Source organism: Rhea pennata, chromosome Z (assembly GCF_028389875.1).
Source record: "Rhea pennata isolate bPtePen1 chromosome Z, bPtePen1.pri, whole genome shotgun sequence".
Lineage (NCBI taxonomy): Eukaryota > Metazoa > Chordata > Aves > Rheiformes > Rheidae > Rhea > Rhea pennata.
This window is the reverse complement of record NC_084702.1, coordinates 79399991-79418578: the sequence shown is the minus strand read 5'-3', so window position 1 is coordinate 79418578 and position 18588 is coordinate 79399991. Positions and strand designations below refer to the sequence as shown.

Genomic DNA, 18588 nt, shown 5'->3' with positions numbered 1-18588 from the left:
CCGACCGCGCACGCGCAGCCCCGCACCCCCCCCTCCCCCCCCGCCGACCGCGCATGCGCAGCGCTCCGGGCTGCCGGCGCGCGTTCGCCTTCCCCTTCTCTGCGCTTGCGCGGGAGGGCTGCGGGGCGCGCGCGTGTCTGTCCCCAGCGCTATGAGGTCACTTCCGCCGTTCCGCGTTGCCATAGCGACGGGGCGGCGCGTCCCGGAAGCGGGCGGCCATGGAGGCTGCGGAGGCGCAGTGGCACCGGCGGCACCGCGAGGTCGCGGGGTTCGTCCCGCACTCCTTGGCGCTGGTGAGCGGGGGGGACGGCAGGCCCCGGCGCCCCCATGCCGTGGGGCTGCTCCTCTGGGGTGCGCGGGTGCTGTGTGCGCGCAGCGGGGCCGCAGTGTGAGGAGGGGGCCCTGAGCCCGGTGGGGCTGTGCTGAGGGTGGAGGCGGCGGGATGTTTGTGTAAGTCGGGCCGTGGCAGCCCTCTCGGGTGATGGTGTTGATACAGCTGCTGCAGCGGTGGGGTAAGGCTGAAGCCAAAGCCTGGGCGACAAGCTATTCCTGTCTCCCTAAGCCGTTTGGTGCCTCTGTACTGGTGTTGGGCACTTCCAGTCACAGCTTGTCCAAATATTAGCCTTAATGTAACATTGAACTTCAGTCATTTGATGTTACATGCTTCCTTTGTCACAATTTCAATTTAATAAACCAAACAGAAGAACAGATTTTTTTTCTCTCTCTGAAATATGCTTTCTCTTACAGCGAGCCAAGCCTCCTAAACAAGATGTATGTGAAAAACTTATCTTGGCCTGCAGAGAGAAGGAAAAAGAACGCCTTAAATATGTTGATTTCTCCATGCTGTACAGCAAGTATCACAATATCAATGAGTGGCATGAACACAGTGAACGCAGAAGACTACACAACAGCGTACAGAGAAGGGTGCATGAGACAATGCAGGCGTATCTGGCTGGGACTGAAGAGAGGCGAGAGAGGTTAACACACAGATAGTTAATATCTGCATTACTAGTTTCAATTTCACTGCATTCTTAGAAGAATGATTACAGGAAAAAAAAACATTCAGTAAATCTCAGATCTGCATGTTAGACTGTGCATCGGGATACTGTCTTTGTTCTCTGTTGTAATGGAGATGGTGGAAGCTGTTGGAGCAAACAGGAGCCTCTGGGCTCTAGTTACTACTTCTAGAGACTGAAGTAATCACTAGAGATATGTATTCAAATACAGCAGCTGATGCCATCTATATGATATTTACAGCCATGTCTGCCGAATGCAACAATAAGAATAGTATTTTAGTACTTTCACTTGTTGAAAAATAAATTTTAAAGAGAATGAAGAGTACTTTGATAAAAGTGTTAGAATTTCTAATTGTTGGGTTACATCCTCGTTAAATTTAGTTTGCAGGACAGGCAGTTGAAAAAAATTATTTAGAAGTCATGCAAAAATAATAAAGGTGAGGCATATTAGAATTTCACTATAGCGATCTGAGAAATATAGCTGAATTTCTTGTTTACAGTCCTTCATGCTAAGTGTTTTTTGTGGCGGCGAAGGTTATCAGTTTGGTATCGTGGTTTGACATTCCTTCATAGAACAGGAATTATAAACTAATTTCATTCTTATTTAGCTGCTCAAGGTCCCCACACAGTCTTTGCAATGAGACTCGGCTCAGTGCGGCGGGTGTGTATACAGTAAGAAAGTGCAATTCGGTTTCCAGAATGAGTCAGTCTTTGGCTTTGCTGCTCTAACTTCCACCAGCTGTGCCTGGGTAGGTCTGTGGCACTGTAGTGCATGCAGTAGCAGGGACTTTCCCTTGCTTAGATGTGAGGGTGACTTGCTGGAGGGGATTAGGACTGGAATTGCTGAGTTACTGGTTCTTAACTCCAAGTTTCTCGTTGCTAGAATTAACAGATAGATGAATGGTGATATTTAAGATTAAATTGAGGGATGACAATGGTACAAGATCAAATTGATATCAACTGATGACACACACAGCCTAGAAATTAGAAGAAAGTGTTTAAAATTTCTGAAGCTGCCTTAAAAATAAGTTTGTAAGATAGGGAGCTTAAATTGTACCAAGATAGAAAAGTGCTGTGTCCATGGAGGGGATCTTGTGGCATAACAGGAATGATATCTGAGCTAAAATTCAAGTCTATAATATGGGGTTTGTTCATGCATTTGCAAGAAGTGGTGAAAGTAGCTTACTAACCATTTGTTGCTTGTTTTTTGCACCATATTTATACTGTATTCGTCCTATGCCTGATGGCTGCTAAAGAAGCCTTTTTTTTTTTTTTTTTTTAAGCTCAGTTTGGTCATAGTTTTTCACATACGATGATGTTTAAACCCTGAATTTAATTTAGTTCCCAGTGTAAAGGTCTAGACAGGTACACTGGTATTATGCTTCTGAACCTTTTCTTTAAAAAACAGAGAAATGTGACAGCATGATTTAATTATATTAACTTTCAAAGCAGCAGTCTTCACTGCCCAAGCCTGCACTTGCTAACAGTGTGTTTTAGACCAGTGCTTTATTAAGATCTGCCTGATTTCTTTATCTGTTACTATGCTACTTACATTTTCAAGAAAATGTATATAAAAAAATCTGTATGTTGAGCTAATAGCTATTTATTGCTACACTAGTATCAGATATAAAAAGATTAATGATATATCCAAAACAGAGCAGCATAATGTTAGCAAAAAGGATTCCTTTGGCTTATCAGTGAAACCGAATGAAAAGAGAAATCTCTCCAAATGAAATATTAATGTACTTTAAAAAAAGAATTGTAATTCTTAGTTATAAAATCAAGATAAGTCTATGGAGTGGAAGTACAGATTCATCAGTGTGCTGATAGGATTTGCTACCCCATAAGAAAACTAACATTTGAGGTACCTACTTCTCTTGATTATATGTAATAGGATTTTTCTTTATGTATTGAGCAGAGATTCTTCTGGGCGATGTCTAGGGAGAATTGCTTCAGTCTGTTTGCATTCACAATAAGTAAATTAAAAATTTACCAATTGACAGAGAAGGTTGTTTTAGCTTTTATTAGAATGTTTTCTTCATTATAGGCTTCGTGAACTTCTGGAATCAGAGGAAAATCGGTACTTCACTGAGATGGAGTCACTTGAAGAAACAGTCCTGGAAAAACAAGCGAAAATAAGAGAGCGAGCAAAATCGCTGAGAGAGAAGAGAGAGCAAGAAAGACAAAAACTGGTTACCGAAAAACGAGAGCAGCAATTCAGGTATCTCCATAAAATATCTTATTAAATAGAATTTAGGTAAGTAAATACAAAGAGGCAATATAAGAAGCAGGTGACGTTATATTCAGGAAGGAAAGGTACATGTGATTGAAATGATAAATACAAAGTTAAAGTGGTTTGGATAGTGGTATGCAAGCTTTGCCCACTTGACTGCTTGCCAAAAGTCGAAAGGTCTCAGGGAATTTGCATACATTGGACCGGATTGTAGTCCTGATTTTTATTAGAGAGATGCAGCGTCAGAGACCAGGAGCCCAGTCTGCAGTGCTGTAATGCTCAGTGAAGTCTGTGAACAAAACTCCTCATTAATAGTGAAGAAAGCAACAGGTACATAGGGCTGCCCTGTCTCCATTATTTAAGTGTTGAGATATCATGAAAAGATTCTTCCAAGTGGAAACCTTTGTCCTGTGTGAGTATCCCTGCACTTTCCCCTGCCAAATCAGCTGTTTTTCTAGCTTCTTGTTGACACATGGAGCTCTATTGCTACTTTATCTTTTGAGAGTAAAAGGAGCTCGTGGAAACTTAATTTGGCCTAAATGTGCTTATTAAACTGAATATATGGACAATCTTAATTTTTAAAGGATCTTCTAAAAAGACATTTTGTATTTGTTGTACACTTTTCAAGAGTTCTAGTTAAAGGTAAAGTTTTAATGCAAACTGAAGTTCTGAGTCAAATCTTCTGGGATATTGAGCTTGGCAATTTTCTTTGAAATCATTAAGATTTGTAGCTGCTTATCAGGCCCTGAGGCCTCAGCATGAAATCTGACTTGTTCAGGTCTTGGAAATCTGGTTTTCTTAGGAAGGGATGAAAATACTACTAGTGCAATTTAATTATCATAATTTGAAGAATCCTTCCCAAGCCTCCTACAGTGGTATAGAAATTCACAGCCCCCATTCCTTACTGTGGAGGGGATGGGGTATTACGTTTGACTTATGCATAAACTCTGACTACCTAATTTGACAAATAAATGTCCTTTTCTTAAATGTGTTTTTATTGACTGAGATAGATGTTGAGGCAGTGTATGCAGTTCTGAATTTTCATGCTGGCTTGAAGATGTGGCCCTCAATTTACAGCTTGTTCACTATCCTTAACACAAAATGATTAAAATTCACTTTTAAGATAGTTTAGTGGAGACATTTCTGGAGTGCCCTTTACTTTATTCTTGTAGCCAGTCTCGCACAGCAAGGAAGGGATTTGGCCTGAGATTAAGAAACCTAAAAGTAGGTGTCTAAGTGTCGGTATTTTTGTGGATATTCACTGGATATCTAAAATCCTGTTCTTCTCAGTAGATCTCTGTTGAGATTGAGACAGTTAGAGAAGCCTAAGCACACCCTGCAGTAGACGTATGCTGATTTGGCAGCTGAGCTGCACCCTAAACTCTACTAACTGTATTGATGAGATCCCCATTGACTAGAATAGGAATTTAGCCACTGGGCTTACATGTAGATTAGCATTTTAGATGCCTTATTTTAGATGTTTCAATCGTAAAATGAATTCTACCAGTGAATCCCACCCTCTGGTAGTATGTACTTAAAATTGCATGCTGCAGTTACCTGTCTTAATATCTCTGGTTGCTGTTCTTCCTGACACGATTCTAATGATCTGTGGCTCACTCAGTGTCTCGCACAATCCGTCCATCATCCTTCTACCTTTCCCAACCTGCTGTTGGATAGGGGCAATATTCACACCACACAGTTCCCAGCGTACAAATGTTGCTGGAGCTTTTACAGTTGGCATTCTGCTGGTTGCAATTTTTTAGAGGATTTAGAGGCAACCGAATCATCTTTCTTCATGGCTGTCATGAAAGTGGCAGTAGTTGGTGAGTATCCTGCAGAGGAATTTTCATCCTATGATGCAGAGAACTTTGACTGTACTGACCTAACGAAAACATGTATCTATAGTCAGATTCTCTTCCCTTCTCTCTCTTTATCTCAGCTTTCTCAACTTTTGTGTGACGGACCCTATAAAAAAAAGTATAATAAAGCTAGTTGGTGAGTTTGACTTCTCTGTTGACCTCTCCTTATGAAGCCAGATTATCTTTCTTCATGTACGTGCTTAGTAACATTTTTAAAGCCTTTTCTTCTTCTTCAGTTTCTCACTGAAAAAAAAAATCTAGGGTGGTGACAGAGGTTACCATTCTAATTAGAATCTAATATCTAACTATATAAATCATCTTTAAGTCAGCCCAAACCTGTTATTCCCTGCTGCTACTTGTCCCTTTCTTTCCCAAACTCTGCTGGTCCATGCAGAGGTCTAGGAGCGGACTCTGCTGCACAGGAGACTGAGGCTGAAGGCATTGAGTTCTTCCACTTTCTCTGTATTGTTCATCATTAGGTTATATCTCTATCTGTCAGTGGATCTGCATTTTTCTTGAACTTCTTTTTGCTGCTAGTGTATCAGTGAATCGCTTCTTGCAGTTTTTTGTTGCTTGCGCTGTTTCTACCTCTTATGTGTCTCCTTAGGGGTATATATTCAAGGAGAAGCCCTGTGCTTGCAAGCAGGCCTTATGCTGACCTGGATGCAGAGGCTGCTGCAGCTAGAAGAGATGTCTGCACCCACTGTGGCAGGAGATGCTGCCCTTTTAGGTGCTCTTTACCCATGTGATGCCATGTGTGTGCCCTGCCTTAACATATATGACCTTAACATGCGCTTTTTGCAGCCACTGATTGCTGGCATTCTCTATGTGCCAGATAGCATAATGCAAGTCTGATCTGCACCTCTGCAAATTCCCAGCTTGGTAGGGTGAGAGAGCTTGGTCACTTGCTGGGCAAGTCCCTTTGTTTCAGATATTCTAAGATATCTGTTGCTGGCAGCACTTTCTCCTAGTTATCCCATCATCTGCATGAGTTTGGGATGAGATGGAAAGTGAAGGGAACATGTGGAAGAATGAAGTGTTTGAAGAATTGGTAAACATTGCAGCATGACCTCCTCGTGTCTCTGGAAGGTCCTTATAATTCACAGTGATACTAAGCTCTGCTGTTCTGGGTCCTAGTGTTGGTTAAAAAGTATTGGTTTAAAGCAGTTTTAAATATGTCACTGGTACTTTCAATTACATGAGTAAATTGTCTTTCCTGAGATATCGTTTATTCTGAGTTAGTGTGCCTGTAGTATCCTTCAAAGCAGAGGAGCAGATATCCCCTCCCCCTGTCTTTTATTAACTCAGTGATTTATTTGCCATTATATCTGGTCTAAAATAAGACCTGTCAAAAGGCTAAATCCCAGTATCACCAATTATACAATGTAGAAAAATTTATGGCCCAGCTTTGAGCGGGGAGTTGGGCCGGATGACCTACAGAGGTCCCTTCCAACCTCTGCTATTACATGATTTTATGGCTGCAATAAATGCTTCAAAGAAAACTAACCTTATCCCCATGAGAAAAGATGATGTTCAGAATTTGGTTCTAGTTCAGGGATTTTGGTGGGATAGCCAGTCTTTATTAGCAATCACAATACAATTCTGAATGTATCCTGTAGTATGTTGGAGCAGGAAAGGGCAAGCCAGATAAATCCAGTGCATCATACTCAACTTCAAGAACGGGAAGTATGTCAAAATGGGGTAATTAATTTAAAAAAAACCACCCACCCCCCCAAAAAAACTCCTTTAAAACAAGCAGTCTAAAAAGCAAGAAGCCTACAAGCAATTTGGAGGTTGTTCAAAAATACTAGAAGCTGAAGTGAAATATAATTTGAAAAGAAAACAAGGCTGTTCAAGGAAGTCCCTCCCTACATGGCTCAGTAGAAATATTAAGGAGGCTGTTAGTGGGAAAAGGCTAGCACTGAAATATGGAACATTTGCCCATATGGAGAGAGCAGGAAAAGCTCATGAAACATGGCAGGTCATACGTGAAGAAGAAGTTAAAAGGTTTAAAAAGGGTTATGAAAGTACCTTTTAAAAAGGTTGTTAAAAGCTGATAACAATTTATTTTACTGTATTAAAGCGGAAAAGAATGTACAGTCAATATGTTGGAACTAGGTCATTTTGAAGTAAATGTAAAAAAAGCATGAGATCCAGAATACAAGTCGATGTGTCACCTGGACTCCTTGGCATGCACCTGAGAGGCCCAGAGGAGCCTGAACGTCCATGCAGCAGGATGTTGTGGGGGTAGTTGTGAACAGTAGGTTCAAAGAGAGATGAGGCAAAGTGATGGACTACAGAACATAGATAGTAAAGGGAACACACAGGGATGCGAAGTACCCACAGATATTGTTAATACAACAGTTCTGGATGCTGGGGAACTGAGAGGTAATGGACCACAGTGTGGCCAGATTTGTGGGCTCTCCCTAAGTGGCACATCCTGTTGCTGCCAGCAGAGATAGAGCATGGGGCTGGATGGACTGCTGATCTTACGTCGTTGTATGAAGTGCTATTAGAGAGCTATATGGAAATCAGTCATTTATCTGCTGCCACCTGGAACTAGCTATGCCCAAAGCAGAATGGGTGTGTGGTTGGGAGAGAATGGATGGATGGGGAGAAGGTCAAAATTCCTTCCCAAATGAGATAAGGATTAAGGAACCATTCTGGGGGGAGGTGGGAAGAGAAGATTTGAATTTTGGCCATCTGTCTTTGATAGGTTTGGGTTATTAGGGGGAAGTAGGAAGCGTTCACATTGTGGATGCTTGTGCATGACCGTGAGTTACAGAGCAGGAGCTTACAGAAGAACTGGATCCACAACCAGAAACCTGCAAATGCCTTACGGTCTGTCATCTAGGGCACACTCAGAGGAACCCCAGGAGGTCATTCCAGTCATAGCTAGGTGTGCACATGATTTTCTGTTCCTCTGTCTTATAATTTTACAACTCTGTTGATTCTCTCTCTAACATCTATTACAGACTTCATATTTCTCTTAACTTTAAGCAAGGTACTCCATTCTTTTGCAGGTATTGATTGTTAAACCTAGGGTATAGGAATACTTATATGGGAATACTTATATAAGAATATATAGCGTACAGCACTCCAGTACATTACTCCAGGCTATCAAGAGGCAGCTTTTTTACCAGCCTTGCAGGCCAGGTTTGCAGCTGTAACCTGGGGGTATGTATGGAACTGCTTTTCAGTATGGGTATTGGCCAGGAAAGGTCTTTGTTGTCAGGAGGCAACAAAGCACAGTGCTTGAACTGGCCGAGTCCTGCTGGTATTCATAGCTGTTTTGTGGAGGGCTACAACTAGTCTGGTTGCCAAAAATACCTGGTCAGTGTTAGTTTGAGGGGATGTTCCTTAATGATATATTTGAAGAAAATTAGTGTCTTAAAATGTGCATAAAACACATAGTACATGCTTTTTATCACAATAACATCAGAAGCATCCATATGGAGACTGTTGTTATCACAGCAACTTTGTACCACAGCTATAAAATGAATAAATAACTGGGAGTGGGGAGTTGGGATAAATGTAGTTTCTGTCTTTGGGAGATGACTATGTGGAGGCCAGAATTTGAATGTTAAGAAGCTTAGGTTAGCAAAGTGAGGAGTAGAAACAGCCATCTGGGGGAGCAGATGTTTATAGATTGCTTTAAAAGCTGCTTGGAAGGAATTATTTTGATGAAATCAAGCAATTACAGAGTTATTTTATATTAAAATTCTAGCTGTGCCAAACTGTTATTCATTTAACTTCTCTTCCCCTCTGAGAATTCAATTACATTGAGGTTAGCTTAAAATCCTGAAAAAGAGTAACTGATTTTTGTATTCCTTCAGCTGCTCAGGGAACTTTGAACCCATTGTGTTGAGGTAATATAGTTATTTCTAACAGTATGAGACTTCAAATCAGAAGAATGATACGCTTTCCTCGGAACATTTTAGAAATATATTCTTCATGAATGCTGATTAATATTGTCATCTCTAATCACCATCAACTTCTACGCAGAAGTTGGACCAACGTTTGGTTAGAGGAGGCAGTGTCCTAGGATTGGGGGATAAACGTGCTGTCTGTAGGAGGTTTTATTTTATAGAGGCTTGATGTTGGTGAAAGCGAATGTGACAAATTACTATTTTTTTTTCTCAGTTAGAAACGGTTAAGAGGCTAGAAATGCCTTCTGGATATTGAGCAAAATGCAAACTTTGTTTCCATGGCACTGCTCCCCTTCTTACCGCTCGCGTACTGTGCTTAGCGCCTTTCACCGCAGCCTCTGTTGCATTAGGCGCCTTACAAATGGCAAATGAAAAGAGAAGCACCCCTGGGCCCAGCAGCTTACGGCCGAACCACGAGGCAGAAAGCAGTGGATGCTGTCGGGCAGAAAAACGGGGCGAGGCTTCTGCTTTTGCGTGAAATTACAGGTCCTGGCTGGTGCTGTTTGGCTGGATCTCCCTCGTGGAGCACCAAGCGACAGCAAGGTGTAGCAATCCCTCCCCTCCGCAGTCTCGGTTCTGCTTTTGCAGCCCTCCGCTGTAGGTCGGACCTGTTGGGTGGCTCCCAGTGACGCTGAGAGCGGGGTCAGGCTGGCTCCCGGCGCTAACTGTCAGCAGCCCCTTCAGCCTCTTCTGCGTGGGAAGAGGGTCACTTGGGGAAACGCTCTTTGCAGTTCGTAGGTCCTAACTTATTTTTATTGGCTGGCTTAAGCTGGCGCTTTAATGATAAAGCTTTGGCAGGTCCTGTAATCCAGGAAATCATCTCTACACATTAATAGGTGGTTGAGACAAGGGCCGATGAGGCTGGGAGCTGTGCTCCTCCTGTGCTTGCTAGCAAGAGGTGAGTGGGAGGTGGTCAAACAGTGCTGTCCGGTAAAGAGCCCAGTATTTCTAGGCTGTGGCAAAACCTTGGTGCTAGTTATCAGGGCAGAAGTGAGTTATAGACCAACAGTCTCATCCTATGTTGCTAAACACTTGCCCCATTTGCCTCATTGCCTTATGGTTTGGGAGGTCCTACATCCCCATATGTGTTCAGGGAATTCCTGCCACCCTGCGGAGGGGTCACTGGGATGGTTTGTGCTCGACTCCAGGCCTGCAGGGGTACCTGTCCTGCAGAGGAACAGACTGCAAAGGCAGATCCTTAGCAGAGCCATGGGGTACGAAAAAGTAAAATGCTGAAAGTCTTATTTCAGTGGTGGCAAATTTAATTTTTCTTTTAAATTTTTTTTAAAAAAATCTTGGGTAATGGAATTCATTCAGATTTTGTTTTGTTGTAGTTACAGACATTAAATAACCAACCTGATGCTGAGAACTATAATACTATGAGACGGTTGCTTGATGAATATTTAATATTTTTGCTCTATAGAATTGTCAGATTAACATTGCATGAAGTAAAAATATTTCACTTTGTACAAATAACTCCTGCTGTCACACAATGGTTCCAGATTCAATCAACGATTTCTTGTGATGCCTGCTATGAATTCTTAAATAGCATTGCAGCAATCCTTAGAAGATGGTTTCATTCAGCATGAAATAATTTGAGATTTTTTTACTTCACAGCATGCACGTGTGCTTATCACACATCCTTAATGCTTATAGATACTCTCCGTTATCTGTTCCTTTCATCTTTTCACTTTATAAAAATCTCTGTTCTCTTTAAAGAATCAAATTAAAAATGCTTATATGCTGTTCAAACGAAATTTAATTTGAATGCATATGTTGATCTACATACTGCTTTGTTTGTAAAAATGAAAGCAGACAGAGTCTGTAAATAGTTGCATGTTCTTCAACTGAAGGTAAATATTCACACCTATGCAATCCTGTTGCAGAGAGTAAATGAAAACTAAAAGCTATATTACTTGTTTGATGAGTTACTAGCTTCTCCAGGGTTTTACTGCAATTTTTATGAACTATCCCACAAAACTTCATACAAAATTAATAAAATTCTAGTGGCTGCTGTTTAACAGTGTACCATAAATTTCTGCTCTCAGAGCAGTTTCTGAATGTGACGGAGCTTTCGAGTGACTGGTAGTCTCAGTCTAAGTCTTCATTTGCGTAAAGAACAATTTAAATGTTGGAATGTGTGTAATGTTAAATATATATAAACAGAAATGAAAATACAGGACCTGCTCTTCAACTCCTTATATGTCAAAATCCCCATCAAAACAGACTCTCTGCGACTCCTTAGGATTCCCCAGGAGTCAACATTGGACCGGGTGTAGATGTTGACATCCTGAGCTGCAATCCTATGCGCAGTTATGAGTGTGGGACCGTCCATCTTTCACACACCGCCAGACTTGATTGTTATTACTTGGTTTTACTTCTTGTTTTGCCATTCAGAGAACAATGTGAGGAGTTTCGCACGCGGTGGGTGCAGAAGCACCAGAGGGAAGTGTGTGCAGACCGACGGGCCCAGATAGCTCTTAAGGAGGAATTGAAAAAGCAGCAGCAGAAGGAGGAGCAAATGTTTGCCGAGCTTTGGGAAGAGGACAGGTTGGCCAAGGAAAAACAGGAGGCAGTGGATATGCAGAAAGCTGCAGAACAACATCGAGAGGTGCTGAGCGTGCTCGGAGCCCAGGTAGCTGTGCTGAACGCTCACAGAGAGGAAACAAAGCGGCTGAAAGAAGAGGAGGCTCGCTTGCTGGTAATTTCCATATCATTCTCAATTCAGCGGCCTCCGAAAGGCCCTCCTAATGACAGGCTTACTAGACATTTAGATTAATCCCTGCCTTATTTGTATTTTCACTGATTCCATTAGTATCTGAGACCCTGCTATTATGCTAAGCCTCTTTTCCAGAGCCGTGGCAAATACACTCCTGTTTACAGAGGGAAACACATCTCTTGAAATTTAGCATGTAATGGATTTATAGCATTCAAAGCCTTGGGGAGCCTTTGTGGGAAACTGAAACGTTTTTCAGCTTTTGCTGGACTTCTCTGCAATTTTCTGATGTCCAGTTTCCAGTGCGATAGCTGGAGACCCTTGCGTGCCAGCTGCAATGCACCCCAGGTCTCAGGGTGAGCCACTGAGCCGAACTGCAGCTCCCAGCTCATTCTCAGCCCGCTCTTTCCCAGCAGTCTGATCCAAGGCGGGTGCTGCAGCTGGCTGGAGCACAGGCAGTCAAGCCCTCGAGCGAGGAGAGGTTGGGGTACATGGAGCCCTGACACACACATAGCTATGAGGAAGGGCGTGCTTGTGTGTGTATGAAAAATCCAACTGCTTATGTGATGAGGCTTTGCTTGCTCATACTTCCATTTCTCATGGTTACGTGGTTGCATTGCACCATTCTGTGGTCACTAACGTAGGCAGCAATGTTTTGCAGGTGTAGACACCGCAGCTGGATGAATTTCAGAATCTACACCCATTTTTAAAGCTCAGCCTTTAACAGATACCAGGTGGCAAGCAATGCCAAAGCTTTTTCACCCGTTAGATCTAGCTGGTGGCAGGTGCCACATCATGGGAAATACTCAACTTATTTAGCTCAACTGTTGCAGCCACTGCCCTCTTTTCTCATCTTCCTCTAGTGTAGGCTTGGCTTAGTTGCATTAACTTTTTGAGCTCACAAATTCAGAGTACTCTGCCTTGACTTGATGAGTTACGTGACGCTGTTTGGTTCAGACTTGGTCTTCACTTTTTAGATAGCCTGTGTCAGTGGTACTCGCGTTGCTGCTGTTCACGTGTAGCAATCAAACGATCGCGCAGGGTACTCCGAGGCGTTCAAAGCTGGTATTGTCAAGGTGTGAACTCCACTGCTTTTTAGAAATAATGACAGTAACGAATCTCAAGCTCTGGAGATCTTGGCTGTAAAAGAGCAGAGTCCTTATCACAAGCTAGACTGCAATGTTTCATTGTTTAACAACATACAGAAGAAAATTCTTTTCTTCTAACAACTTCTAAGGCACTGCCAATCCTCTTGGGCAAAAAAAGATTTAACTGGCCTTTTCAGAAAAATGATACTGGAACAGAAGACTTTGTAGCTTCCCTTATAGATGACTGCCTTGAGCAATTCTGGTAAAATGGTATAATCTCTGAAAAAAACTTTTCAAAGAATCCATGAAGGAGAGTTTCTGTTTTGAAAATAGGGTGTAATCTTTTTTCCACAAAGAGCGATGTGACAGGTGGCTGCATTACAAGTGTCAGCAGAGTCTGTAGCCTCTAATGATCAGAGGTTTCATCAGTTAAGGACAGGCAGTGGACAGCTAAGCGTGTCTGTGTATAGCTGCTTTCTGCTGGTTGTTGCAATGGAAATAGCTTATTTAAGGAAGGAAAACTTGCTTTCATGACTGTAACCACACAAGCGCCAGACAAGTTTTTGCCATGGCACTTCAGTCCTGGCTTGCAGAAGGATTATTGGTAACAATTTCTTTGCACATTTACAACATTGTATTAACACATCACATAAACTTTCATAGGAAAAGCACAGAGGATCCTTCGCAATTCTCATGCAACTCCACTGGTGTCAGGATTCAGCCAAAGACACGTTTGCCATATTGCAAACTTCTTCAGTAGTTTGCTAACCATTCCCACCTTCTTTCCTTCTGTACTGTTCAAAGTCTTCTAGATTACTTATTCAGTGGCTCAAACCACAGTGAGTTTCAAAGCTGTTTTACCAGCTTCTGAAAGTGAATCTGGCCTTACAGACAGAGCCTCTGCCAACCACCCTGGGAAGACAGCAGTGTCAGCTTTGGCTTTGAAACCCTGCAAGAATCAGGGTGGGTGTTTTGTGTCCAGCAGAGCAAGTTATGTTCCTTAGGAAGTGCAGCTTATCATTCCATATGGAAAAGATTAGAAAGGCTGTTTATAACAAACCTGCTGATGCATTTTAAGAGATTTATTCACATTATGAAAGAGTTATTTCATTTAAAACTAGGTTAACAAAAAACTGCAAGTACCCTCAAGACAGCTAAGATATGGTTTCTGAGACCTGTAGGTAAGACAATGATGGCTCCATACTGTGTCACTATGATGTTTGAGTGCAGTTGTGCTTGTAAACGTATTCAAATGCAAGATGTTCAGGAATTATACTAAGTTATTTTATTGATTCTATGTGGTATTTTTTGGTTAAATAATCTTTTGTATATATCTATATATCTGTAACATCCATCAACATATATAGCATATATAATATACACAGTTATAGCAAGGAGAGCATGGCTGTGCTATTGGTTGGTGGTTATGGCTGGGTATAAGGACTTGGATATGGATCATATGCGTTGCAATTCTATTAATTTCTCTGAAGAGATGACTCTGTCCCCTTGGCGTGTTTAGAGAGTGTCAGGCATTCCAGTATTTTGATATGAAGCACGTGATAATTAAAGAGAAAATCCTGAATTCTAATGAATGATATGCTAAAATGTTCATGCTTTAACAACTCTAACAGATGACACTAATAATTCCAAAATCCTCTAATGTCAGCAAGAAAGGTTTTTAATATTTATCTTCTCTCTTCTGTGTTTCAATTAAATGAATCCTGCCTATCATTTGTTTGAAGTCATACGATGTTTTGCAAGTTGGCTCTTTTTATTATTGTAGGAAGAAGAAAAGCAACTGCTTAAACTAGAAAATGAACGACTTCAGATGGAGAAATTGCAGAAGCAGAAGGAACACAGGGACATGTTGGTCAGTGCAGCCCAGGACAAAATGAAGCGTCTTAATGAAGAAAAACAGGAGGAACTTGCCCTAGAGATGAAGATCCTAGAAGAAACTCTTCAGGAATCCCAGGGAGGCACTGAGGATAAAACAAAAAGAAAAGTAAGAGCAAATTTAGCAGAGCTGATATTTAAAACTCCATTGGCCCCCATGACTTCTAATATAGGTGGGGTGAAGTAGTCTGGACAGCTGTGGAAAGCGTGTGCTGTATTTCTGTGCCATAGGCAGCCCAACTGCTAGGAGCAGAGCACAACTGTCTGTCACTGTGTTTGTTTGGCTCTCGTGCTGTTCGTCAGGCATCAGCTTTTGGCCAGACAGATCCTGGGGACAGATTCTCACAGCTCTTTCTGCGACAGGGCTCTGCAGAGATCTCCGTTCCCAGCCCTGGTTTCCACTTTGACTGCAAACCAACATTTCTGTTTGCTTTTTTGAAATGTCTGATTGAACTTGTTCACTCAGATCTGTAAATGACCATGTGTTTGCAGCAAGAGCTTTTCAAGGAGCAGCAGACTTACTGGGCACACCTGGCGCAACAGCTGGAGGAGGAAAAACAGCGAGAAAAAGAAGCGGACAAGCTCCTGAATGAAGAGATGGCGAAGGCTTGGGCCAAGAAGGCTGAGCAATTACGATTAGAAAAGGAAGCTAGAAAGCAGCTACTGAAGGATGTCCTGGATACCAGACAACTGCAAATTGAAGAGAAGCGTAAGTAGTAACAGCTCCCTGTCTGTGCACCGAACGGGGCTCTTGCTATGTGAGTGCAAGTCTTGGCAGAGGGAGTACAACACACCGCTTCTGGGAAGACTGTCTGGCCTGGTGTGCATGGGCTGCATGGATGAGTGTACAACAGTGTTATTGTCTCTGAATCTGCTCCTGAAACTTTACTCCGATGGGCAGCCTTACACTGATTTCTCACTGCTATTACCAGAACAAAGATTAGTAAAGTAAGGATTGCATGAGCATGCAATCATTATTATTAATTACATTCTTCTTCTTATGAAGTTCTGTATGTGAAATCTTTTCTTAGCGATGAAAACCAAATAGACTGAGAATATCCTTCCTATTGTTTGTGTGCCTCTCCAGAAACAACAAAGCTCAGGCTTGCTATTTAGGCCACTTGGCTTGAAAACAATCTCACTGTCCCTTCAAGCTTATCACGACTAAGTAAGTATCTTCTAAAAGTATTTTTTTTATTTTTTGCAGTGGAGAGAAATGCAAAGGAGCAGGAAGAACTTGCCCAAGAAAAGAAGCTATTAGCTGAAGCAATCACGGAACTCAAACGTATAGAAGAAGAAAAATATGCAAGGTATTTTTCTTTCATGCTGTTGGTTCCTTTCATTGCAGGCCAACCTTTTAAACAAGTTGACTAATTCTCCTTTTCAGCTAACTATACAAGTGAGCATTTGGCTTGCTTCTGTATAGAGAGGCTCTGCTACAAAACCAACAGCTCCAAACTGCTCAGTAGCAGCCCAATTATATTGCAGTTGATATTAGATTACCAATTCTGATCTCATTGTATACATAATGGTGTTTCATTGCATATACTTGTTTTGGACTCTCTGGACCATCAGGTGACTTACATGGATCATGTTTAGTAAACACATCCCCTGCTACTCCGAGCTCTTAGTAGGAGTGGCTGAGGTTTGGGGAGGTGGGTTTAATGAAAGGTTAGTTCATTACTTACCTAGGAGAATTTGGGCGTTCAGGCTTATTGCTGAACTCCACCCACACACCTCCCTTGAATAATAATACAGTCAGCCACAAAAATGACTGACTAGCACACATCACCCTGCTCTACGGGCTTCTCATTGCCTTGCTATTCCTCAAGGCAGAAATATTGTTATTCGCAGTAGCTCAAATGTACCTCTGGGTGTCATGCCAAACCTAGGGCAAAGCACCTTTATTTCATTCATTCAAATACCATTTGGTGCTTCTGCCCGTTCCCGGCACATGCCAGCAGGAGGTAAGCAGGTAGCTCCTTCCAGAGCTAGTATCTGTTGCACCTCTGATAGTTTTATCAGTAACAATCTCTTGGGTATGGCAGAAATCTTGCCCTGTGGAAGTAAACACACCAGGCTTCACTTTGGATATGCTTCACTTTGTAGCAAAGATGGCATTTGGTGGTGTCAGTTAAGTGCCACGTGGTTCAGCCTCTGTTGTGTTTGCAGGTAAGTTTTGAGTAGGCTGCTGGTATTTAAAGCGTCTATGTGATTTCTGCTCTCAAAGCGCCTGAGCACGTAGGTAGACGTCCACTGTCCCTCCAGCGGGTAGTGAAAGTAACACGCGGTTCTGGAGGTAGAGTGGAAGGATGATTTCTTCTGACAGCCTTTTCCTGGCATATCAGCAGAGTGCTGCAGCAGGAGCCTGCACCCTGCCTTCCCTGTCGGAAGTGGGTTGTCATTATCTTCTGAGCGAGGGAGTGGAAACTGGGTGTGAGGATGCCACAGCAGTGAGCCACAGCTAGGAAAGGGCTGAAACCTGACGTGCTTGTTCTGTCTTCTCATTGCCCCTAGGATGGGCAGAGAAAGCATGCTGATCACAAGGGGTTCTTCTGGCTTTTGTTTTGCCTTGCTTTTTGGTTTTTGGTTTTGTTGTTAAGCACTGGTTTTTGCAGTCTGCTTTATAAGAGACAACAGAATACAATTCATGCTCCAAAGAACTTCTGGTTAATTAACAATGTCGCATTTGTTTAATAGAGTAGCAGTTACTGTTAACTCCTAATAGGCATTTTGAATAGTTCTTTAGTCTAAGGTTGCACGTTAACAGATAAAAACACAATTTATTATTTTTAATAAATAAGCTATTCATATTTAATTTCCAGAAAAGTAAAAGAAGCAAAAGAATACCAAGAGCAACTCAAGGCTCAAATTGCCTATCAACAACAAGCCCGTGATGCTGAGGAAGAAGAGAAGCACCGAGAATACGAAGCAGCCCTGGCAGCAGAGAGAGCTTACCAAGAAAGAATACAAGATATTCTAGCACAGCCTTCTGTGACACTAGCAGAAACCCATCCCTTGAGAAGGAGACTCACATCTAGCACGCAAGATCGCTTATGACATTTTAGCTCACTCTCGACTGCATTTAAAAACATTTTCTAAGGGTGTTTATAACCGATGCTAATTAGGAAGTCCCTCTCCCCTGTTATGCTCAAAGTATTTCACTGGCAAATAGAAGAAATGCGGTATTTTAAAGGTTATTTTCTCCTTACTGGATTTTCTTTGACAGAATGATTGATCCAAATCAAAGTGTTTGACATTTTTAATATAAGAACATTGTACATTCTCCACAGTACAATTCTTATTATTATGGCATGAATGATATGCAGGCATTCCTTAAAATCTTCTTGTAGAAGACTTTCAACAGACTTATTAAAATGCCTTTCAAACAGCAAATATTTGCAAACTTTTTGTATTTAGGCAAAAGGCACTTGGTGACACATCTTCACTTTCCTGGTTAAATACAAAATGATGACTCTATTTTACTGTGATTAGGCAGTAAAGAACAAATATAACTTTGTATGTATTCGATAGCTTTTGAATGGTCTGTGGGATATCAGATTTCCTAAGCTAGTCTCTGAGGTGTCTGTTCGGACAGATTTACTTGTTTACTTGTGCAGGACTAAGGTCATTTTTTTTTTTTCCTTTTTCAAAAGGAGGTTATTCTTTATCCTGTTGGTGGCAAGCCTGCATCTTTGGACTGTCTTAAATTGTCACCAGTGTCATAGTTTGAACACACGTGGAATGGGGTGGGGGGTGGAGTGTCAGGGCACTAACAAAAGTTTTAAAACAAAGCAACACAAAGTGGCCAGATGTTAACATGAAGGTCTGGGGAGGGGGGAGAAGGGACACAT

General features: G+C 42.0%; 1 protein-coding gene across 1 annotated transcript; it reads left to right on the top strand.

Annotated features, from left to right (window-relative positions):
- The first annotated feature begins 212 nt into the window (after positions 1–212).
- On the top strand, positions 213–18107 carry CFAP53 (cilia and flagella associated protein 53). The gene is made up of 8 exons (XM_062600048.1): positions 213–293; positions 748–977; positions 3064–3237; positions 11435–11738; positions 14625–14843; positions 15227–15443; positions 15942–16044; positions 17560–18107. Exons 1-8 carry the CDS (start codon positions 219–221, stop codon positions 17792–17794), a joined length of 1557 nt encoding a protein of 518 aa, XP_062456032.1. The 5' UTR covers positions 213–218; the 3' UTR covers positions 17795–18107.
- Positions 18108–18588: the final 481 nt, after the last annotated feature.